Source organism: Loa loa (assembly GCF_000183805.2).
Source record: "Loa loa unplaced genomic scaffold supercont3.7, whole genome shotgun sequence".
NCBI classification, from domain to species: Eukaryota; Metazoa; Nematoda; class Chromadorea; order Rhabditida; family Onchocercidae; genus Loa; species Loa loa.
In genome coordinates this window covers 400984-410434 of record NW_018108187.1, presented here as the reverse complement: position 1 = coordinate 410434, position 9451 = coordinate 400984, and the positions used below count along the sequence as shown (strand labels likewise).

Below are 9451 nucleotides of genomic sequence, written 5' to 3'. Positions count from 1 at the left end.
GTGAAAATTAGGGATATACCCTTGATTCAAGAAACTGTTGGTACTAATGTTACTCATTTACAGCAAGGAGGGTTCCATGGCAGAGATGATGCGATAAACTACAGGGAGCTTAGGTTAGATGGACAAATTAAATCAGGATTAAGCTGAATCGGATTAATCTTATTTGGACTGAATTAATTGCATTTGAATTGAATCAAATTAAACACAATTTAATTGATGGCATTCATAGCCTTTCAGTATGAAAATTAACTGTTAAAAAATTTGATGAACATATTTTAAAGTCACATGAAAAAGGACTTCTCATTTGACAATGTTTTGAGACACCCAAGGGAAATTAATTCTCGAAATGTTACTTTACACATGTCAAATGAATCATTCATAATGATATTGGTCCAGTATTGAGAAATACTCGATCGATTTTCTGTCATTTTTTTTTTCTACTAAAGAAGTTTGGGAGGCATAATGATAGTTGACATTTCCTGACTAGTTCCTGATTTACGGTAATTCGTTTACTCCTTAGAGTTGTTACAGCAAATAGATAAGAATGGCTTTTGAGCTTACATATCCTCAAAAACTTTCGCAGTTTTTCTGTCGTAGGAAATGATGCCTCTCTTTCTATATGCTTCTTTTCAATTTTTTATATTTCTAGTTGATATTTTTCAACCGATATGTTGTTGCAACATTTGCTCGTACTATCATTTTCATTATTTATGACAGTGAAGTGTTGTTTACCAAAATGGCGGACAACTTATAAAACAAGTGAGTATGCTTATTGATTGACCGATAATCATTTTAACAGATGTATTATCAGGCTTCCTTCAGTCTAGTTTTTGATCTTTGGATTTTATATTATCCTCATCTTCTATTGCACTATTCCACTTGCACTTAGATCGGAATTTCCGGAGGTTTTGGAAATCATTCCAGATTTTGGCTAATGGAAAAAAAATTATTAAATCTTCCGTTGAGCACCTCTATTTCATGAAATTCGCTGAAAATTCTTTGACCTTTTATGTCTGAATATTTTCAACTGCTAGGAAAGTTGTTTGCTGACCATAAATTTCCGTCGATTGACTTTCATTATTTTAATCAGTATTTTATCCTTAACTTTAGCCATCAAAAGTAAGTACACATAATCTATTTGAAATGTTTGTATTTAAGCAGTGATGTGCAAAACAGCTTTGGATTGTCCCCAGAAGGAACCACATGTTTGTCAGAATGGAACTTGCATGTCTTATGATACTATAACTCATCGAAAAAGTGGTAAAACTGAAGATAGTTTTATATCTGTAAATGATTTGCTTTTTAAGTTGACAAATTCTTTCGTGAAAGGTTTTTTTAATAACAATTCATTTCAGCAAAAATGACCAAAGTTTGCTCAACATTCCTGGATTGTTCACCAGGATTGATATGTATCAATGGGCAATGTATCAGACAATAATACAACCTGTTTTTATACAATGAACAATTTTGAATTACTCATTTCATTTCAAAAATTCGAGGAAGATTTTATTGTAAGATAAGGGAGAAGAATCTTTGGTAAAAACAAAAAAGAAATTTTAAAACGTATCTTATTTGCTCCTTGAATTTTTTTGATGCTAAAAGATGAGATTTTTCGAAATAAAAAATTTGTTTAGATGGTAAAAGGTAAGTTCTACATTTTACATCCTGTTCAAAAAGTTTCTGAACTTACACAGAATAAATGCATCGAATTGGGATAGATTTGAAGTTTCAATTGTAAAGCGATTATGAACTCAAAACGCAAGAAGGTAATATTTGAAAATAAGTGACATATAATTGTGGAGAATGTATGATTTTGCAAAAGGATGTCATACTGTATAAACAATGGTACTAAATTTTCATTGAATAACTAAATAAAATTTGTATGTTAATCAAAAAAATAAAAAGAACTAAATGACTGAATTTGCCAGCATAGTGCACAGTATCAACTTAATGAACATTAGTGAAATATTGCATATCAGTTTGTGTGTGTTCCTCCATACTTCAGCCATTAAATACTAAAAATGTTGTAAAATCAAATTGAAACTTGAATTTTATAAATTTGTAACTAATGTTCGTTAATTTGCATATTTTGATAATTTTGCTTTCTTCAATTTCCTATCAGCGCTTTTACGAAGTTACATCTCTATGAAACTAATCGATGCAACCTTTTAAATTAACGCTTAAGCTGCTTTTGATAATCGCATTTAATCATCTCATACTTTTTTGATTTTACACAATAAATTCCCATTCCTGAATTCAATTTACGCGTATGTTTAAGCATATGTTTACAATACATTTCGAATTTTTTTTTTTTTTGCTTCATTAGATTTGTGCTGTAATGATGCTTACCTATTGCTACGATTTAAGCCATTGTGGCTCAAATAGGTACATAAACGTCATTGTGAAACAAAAAATTCAAGCAAAAAAAAAAAAGAAAAAAGTAGGCTATCAGGAGAAAGAGTTACAATGCCACGTATTAAAGGATTGTTCCATTTTGCATATTTTAATGGATTCGAAATCATCGAAAAACATTAAGCAAAACCTCCTCGCAGTAATCGTCTCTTTTATCATTACGCAATATTCTCATTTCGAAGTTTTAGAAAATTACAAAAAACTGAAAGCTTTGTTGGCCTAGTCCACTCCACAAATACAGACTTCTCTGATTAACTTCGTTTCATTCTTGAAGAATTTAATTTAAAAGAGGGTTAGCATTTTTCAACTGAGAAGTAGAAAAGTAGAAAAGAGGAGTGACAAATGCGATGGATTTAGGATGAAGGGATGTTGTTGTTGGTTGGTTATATCATGATCCTTTTTCATTTACCTTTATTATACTGATGATTTAATCATCGAAAGAAATCTTTCAAATTATATAATCTCCAATTCAACAATTAGCTCTAAAACTGATTGACTTTTGTTGTATTCAATGAAAGTCTTCATATGGATTATAGGGTTACAATGTCTTGAATTATTTAGAACCACATAACATTTATTTTGATTGAATTTAATCGTCTCAATATTTGTCCTTAATTAGATATGCAAATCATGTTAAAGTGATCTTTCGTCTGAACCAATTTTGATTTTCTCTTAGTTGAAATTCATTCGAAAGAATTTTTGTCAAAACCTTTGCTGTCAAAGATATAACTAGCGATACAATTCAATAAGATCATGGGATTTTCTATAGATCCTCATCGAACCCCATGATGCATGCAGGATTATGAAAGTATTAGTGTCACATGGCATCTATCAACTGCTATAACTCGCATTCTGCTTGCTTCTCTTACCAATAAACAATTGTCCTTCTTTTTTTGGGGTAATTAAATTTCAGCTAATTTTATCCCACAAGCATTGTTTCAAATCAAATTATCCGCTGGTTGGCGTTCTTCCTGTTTTGGATATTCCCATTCTGATAAAATTTGAAGTGCCAATTTTATTTTAAATTTTGCATTTTATTTGCATGCGCTTTATACACAGTATTTCATCAGTATTAAAATCCGAATTTAACAAATTTCGTTTCTAATACTGCAAGTAAAAATTTTTGTTACTTCAGAAGCAATTAGCAATAGCTAAAGCAATAAGGCATGAAAAAATTGGAAGTTTGCATAATAGCTATCAATTTCTTCCTATTCAACAAATTACCAAAAGAGTTTCAAATTATGCCGCCATGGAATTTAAATTTAGATTTTAAGCAATATAGAAATGGCCAAAAAACTAGGCTGAAGTTGAAAATTGTCTTGATTCCTCTAGTGACATTCTTTCATAAGCCTAGTCATAGTGCCTATTACTTTTCTGAGCTATTTCGATAGATGTAATCAGTTACTTTTCCCTCGTGGAATTTGGATGGAATTTTCTTGCAATTAACTCTCATTTGTTGTGCTTCAGCTCTCTGTCTCTCTCTCTTCTTTCATCAAAAAAAAGATTTTAAAATATATTCTTTGAAAACTTGAAAAATTATTTGGATTTAGAAGTTTATCATTTTTGTGCTATTTCTGAAATAGTCATAGGTATGAATATTTTGAAACAAAAGGAGGCTCTGTTCAAAATATTTAGATTATTCCATCATATTTTGAATTCTCTTCTTTGCTTTCTCTTCCAAAGCAAATAACATTTTTGGAAATTGCACTTTTTCCAATATAATCACTTTGTAAACATTACAAATAGGCAGGGTATTCACAGAAATCATTTCAAAGTAAACATTTTTGAATTACATTAAGTCTTTTTTCTTTTTTTTTAAAGCCTAAAATATCTTTGAAAAACAGTTTTTGCAGAAAGTTATTTTCTATTTTTTTCTTTCTGTTTTCTTTCAAATAAATTTTGAAATTGAGAAAAAATTTGAATAAATATATATGCATTCAAGTATCTTCACGAATATAATAACTTCGAACATTTTTCATAAGATACACCTTCTGAAAGAAAAGCGCTACACCAGTGTGATGTATTTCACTAATTGCTGTAAAACAAATGCATTTTAATTTTATTGTTAATTAAATTTGTGAAATCAAAATGAATTTTGACATGATAATAGCTATGCTAATAAGGTAGTATTAGTAATCAAGCAATTAAAAGATGGTGGTAGCAACAAGCGCAAATGTTCTAGATGAATGGTAGCAACAGGCTTAAATGTTCTACATTAGTGTTTGAGATAATAAAAGGAACACTATCAACGATTATAGTACTACTGAAAATAATAGTGGTGATAATGGTGAGGGTAGAAATGTAGTATTAACAACAATAATGATAATATTAGCAGTGTAGTAATGTTAATAGTAGCTACAATAAATTACTGTACTGCACTTTTGTAGTAATATGCATAGAAATCGTGTTTAAAACAAATACCGTAAAATTTTCAAAGCTTATTCAAAGTTTTTGAGAATTTTCATGTCTTATGATTCATAAACATTACATCATTCATGTTTGTCAACAGTTTCTAAGATATTCAAAATTAAATTCATTTCCTGTGCAACTAATCAACAGGATATTCCAAAAAATTTTTCATGACAGTAGTGTCATCTGATAGATGCTCAAATCCCTTCCCAATTTTCACATCCTGACTAATTATTAATGTCATCATTATTTCCTGCATAAAAAGACCATTACTCACGATATAAACAGTAACCACAATATAAAGACTTGAAGCAGAAAGTAAATGCTAATTAGTGTTTTTGTAATTACAAGTTTACTTCTGATATTTTAGATTAGACATCTTTTTTTTTGAACTCAAATTGTTGAATGAAATAGAAGGCAAAATAAATGACAATATTTGAATGAAATTTTTGCCAAAAACAATCATTTTTTTCTTTTTATCCAATTCTCATTCTAACTTATCAATGAGTACATTTATCATTCAATAAGCATTCATTTTATTGCCATTACTATATACTATAGCAAAATAAAGTGCATTTCATTTTTCATTCCAAATATTCTTCCTGCAAAACATTACATCTCATTGGAACACTTATTCCATTTCCATTTTTTTTTTTTAATTACTTCAATCTTTTAAATACTTCATAAGCACCTTTTCTTATTGGACATGCTATTAAAAATACTTAAGATATGATTAAAATGGGTTGGCTCTTATGAAATATCAAAATCAGTTTTGAAATGGCAAAAAAAAATGCAAGTACTTAATTTTTTGCTCGGCAAATGGCGGTATTGGACTCTCTGGACAAGCGGTATTGGTTTGTTTCTCTTTTGCATATTTGAAGTTGACCAATTGATCTGTGAAAAAAGGACAAAGTATATTGTGATTGTTATTGTTGCTAGGCAACTTAACATTCATGTCACGTTTACAGCTAAGACAGTTGATGATATCATGTATTACAGTGGCAAAATTATATTAATTGAACTTATCGTATTTGCTAACTTAGCAACTCACACTTTATGGGAAACCTTAATATGCTTTTACTCAGAACTCTAATGAATCTTTACCCATAACTCTCATAAACTTTTACCCTTAACTTGATAAACCTTTACCTATAATTCCAATAAGCCCAAGTTTAGGACTAAACATTGTCGAACTTTCTATTTGCTCACCGAAATACTAATCAGAATGTTTTCAATCTATTGATCTTAAGGGTAAATTAGTAAAAAATATTCAAAAGCCTGAATCATCGGATTCGTTTCTCATCCAACTCTTCACTTTACAGATAAATAGCTTCAATCTGTGCATTTCTACTTCCTTCTCTATACTTCATAACTCTCATCCCTTTATTTGATATTTCACTCATCAATTTTCCTTTCGAACATTATCGTACTATCTCATTGCTCCGAACAAATTTAAGGACATTAGCAGCATTTCGTTAATTCAACAAATAGTTTTGCTACTTTCGATGAATCACTAAAATTATTTAAAAAAAAGAAAAAAAAAGCAAACTGCTAATTCTCTGTTACTTTGCAAAATTTCTAATGCATGAAATATAAAGAAACAAAAATAAATTTCTTACTTTTCAAGGATTATTTAACTGAAATAGATTAAACGAAAACTGGACAAATGAGAAATAGTTGATTTGATAAGAAACTATCTCTTCATTTTAATCCACATTTCATTGTTGAATAAATCAAATTCTGATATGTACAAGGGAAATATTTCCATGTATCTGACTAGATTCATTTCAGCTTTCGTAAATGTTTTTCCCCAGGGAAGATTTGTTTTTTTTTTTCTTTTCAGAAAAATCAAACTTGATATCCTCCAAGCTAATTTATATAGCATGGGAATATCTTATGTTGACAATGATAATATCGAGGCTGTTTTGTATTTTCAATGTATTACTGTTACCAATGCAACAATGCCTTACGCAAACTAAAAAAGCGCATTGATCTTTCGAAGAAATCAACATTTTTCATTGTTGACCTTTCGAATGTTGCAAAAGACGCTTGGAACATTTTCACTTATCATCTTATCAGTTTTTTATCTTCATCTTCATGTAACTGATAAAATTATTTTACCTTCATGTTCTGTACTTTGCCTGACGTTTAAATTAATAAAATTGTTTGAAGCGCAAAAAAATATTTTGGTTTGTAACTTAAGTAAATTTGTCAAAGCAGAAAAAATGAAAATATCCTATTATACCGGAAAAGTTCAAATCTATTTGAACGGTCGAGGGAGAAATTTCACTTTTCAAAAAATTACTGCAAAAATTGATTGCTTGGAAATAAACTGAACGACACTTCTTTTATTTCCCGGTCGCTTCTTAATATTTTTGTCAAAGTAATCATTTTAAATATTCTGACCCTGCTTCGTTTCATTTAATGTCAATAGACTAAAGCAACTAATTAGATGGGACTTGTCGCATTATCGCTAGAAACAATATCAACACTGCAGATGAGGAAAAAATTAAATATAATTAATAATTAGCGCATTCACTTAAGTTGTATAATTGGGAAGAGACTTGAACATTTAAAAATAAAAGAATAAGGATATTTTCAATTCACATCGCAATGAATTTGTTTTTGTTTTTCAGTACTAAATAATAAAGACAATAAATGCAACTATAAAATAATTAATTATTTGACCAAATTATTTTCTGATTTTAAATCGATTTTAAAATTATTGACTTGCTAGAAATGATATTCCAGATGTAGCTGCAACACAAAATGATATGATGACGAAGAAACAGGAATCATTTTCAATTCTTACTGAATTCGATTACTCATTTACCGTTCGTTTATTAAACTTTACTTCTTGATACTACACATACACTAGAAGAGAATAATGGAATTTACAATGGGTTCGCTCATATAATCAACTTTTGGGAAGAGTATTCATATACGTAATGTAAAACGTAGTTCCAATCACTAAGTGTCTTTTTAATTAACTAATTTGGGAAGCTTTATTATCCCTAACCATCCCTAACCCTAACCCTAATCATCCCTAACCCATAATCATTTTTTTTTTTCAGGTGATGTTAATTGGTGATAGTTGCTGTGGTAAAACCTGTTTGTTGATCCGATTTAAAGACGGAGCCTTTCTAAACAATAATTTCATTTCCACTGTCGGAATTGATTATCGAGTTAAAATGCCATCATTATTTACATTCATTACATATTATTTTATTTCATAAATCGAAATTTAGAATTGCAGAAAATAGCTGAAATGAACGCTCAATTAGTCATTTATAAACAGTCACAGTTTTAACAATTAATTTTCAACCACAAAAGTTTCAATTATTTAATTTCTATTTCAGAATAAACTGATCGAAGTAGACAATGTTAAGGTTAAGCTACAAGTGAGAATATTTTCCATTTCATCATCTTTTTCTTTCATTTTATTTCTTTAGTAAGTGCTGTAAAATAATAACTATAGCTAGAAGTTTGCTCTGATACTTTGCCTACAAATTTAACAAAAAGTTTTAGTTCTTCGCAAAAAATATTTTTAAAAATTTTACGAAAAATGCGTTTTATAAACATTCATTTCTTGAATGGAACTTTTTTCAAAAATACAAAAGAATGTATAAATATGTTTTGAGAAGAAAACAAAACAAATCGGCCTATCTCTTTTATCTTTAATGCTGTCATGTTATTCAGATTTGGGATACAGCTGGTCAAGAAAGATTTCTTGCGGTAACAACAACCTATTATCGTGATGCGGATGCTCTTCTGCTTGTATATGACTTAACAAACCGACAAAGCTTTGTCAACATTCGAGTAAGTCTGAGAAATGCATGCAAAGGTTTGTTTGCAATACGACGTAAATCAGAATCATACACTAATCGGCATAAAAGCATAAAGCCTTAAAAGGGAAAAAATTGTTTTTGCGGTAGGTTGATCATAGGACTAATTTCTAGGATTGGCTTGCACGAATTAAGGAAAATGCTAAGGAGACCGTGTTGATAACCCTTGTGGGTAATAAAGTGGACTTACAAAAGAATCGAAAAGTGAAATATGAAGAGGGAAGACAACTGGCTGAGGTTTGTTACGTATTAAAAACGATCAATTTAATGTTTCGAATTATGAAAAAAATTCAAGAAAATAACTTCTATGTGATCAATCAATTAGTACTTCTTGATTATAATGCAAACTATTATAATTATAATGAAGGCAGATCTCATAATGATAACAATCTTTTCAGGCATATAACATTGCATTTATAGAAACAAGTGCCAAAAGTGGTCAAAATGTAAAAGAGACATTTCAGGAAATTGCAAGGTTAATTTTCTGCAAGTAATATATTACTAATATTAGGCGATCCTTGTATAGCAAATATCTATACTGACTCATCAAGTTTGACAAATTTTTTTTTTTGCAGAAAACTTGTCAAGATGCAAAACGGTGAAAGTGTAAAAAATAAATCGACAATCGAACTTGTTGGCACATTGTCAAAGAGGTCTTCCTGTTGCCTAACTTCCTGATTATTCGGTTGTCTTGTTCCACTGACACAATAATAATAATAATAATAGTAATAATAATAATAATAATAATAATAATAATAATAATAATAATAATAATAATAATAATA

The 9451-nt window shown here is 29.4% G+C and overlaps 1 protein-coding gene across 1 annotated transcript; it reads left to right on the top strand.

Annotated features, from left to right (window-relative positions):
- The first annotated feature begins 6790 nt into the window (after positions 1-6790).
- LOAG_09930 (Rab8) lies at positions 6791-9370 on the top strand. Its single transcript, XM_020448049.1, has 8 exons — positions 6791-6920; positions 7573-7655; positions 7896-8006; positions 8181-8222; positions 8521-8640; positions 8781-8903; positions 9065-9141; positions 9242-9370. The coding sequence occupies exons 2-8, from the start codon at positions 7596-7598 to the stop codon at positions 9342-9344; spliced, it is 636 nt and encodes a 211-aa protein (XP_020301773.1). The 5' UTR covers positions 6791-6920; positions 7573-7595; the 3' UTR covers positions 9345-9370.
- Positions 9371-9451: the final 81 nt, after the last annotated feature.

Coding starts and splice junctions, on each gene's coding strand:
- LOAG_09930 (XM_020448049.1), top strand. CDS start 7,596: ATGATGACGAAGAAACAGGAATCATTTTCAATTCTTACTGAATTCGAT. Junction 8,641..8,780: donor AAAGCTTTGTCAACATTCGA/GTAAGTCTGAGA, acceptor ACTAATTTCTAG/GATTGGCTTGCACGAATTAA. Junction 8,904..9,064: donor AGGGAAGACAACTGGCTGAG/GTTTGTTACGTA, acceptor CAATCTTTTCAG/GCATATAACATTGCATTTAT.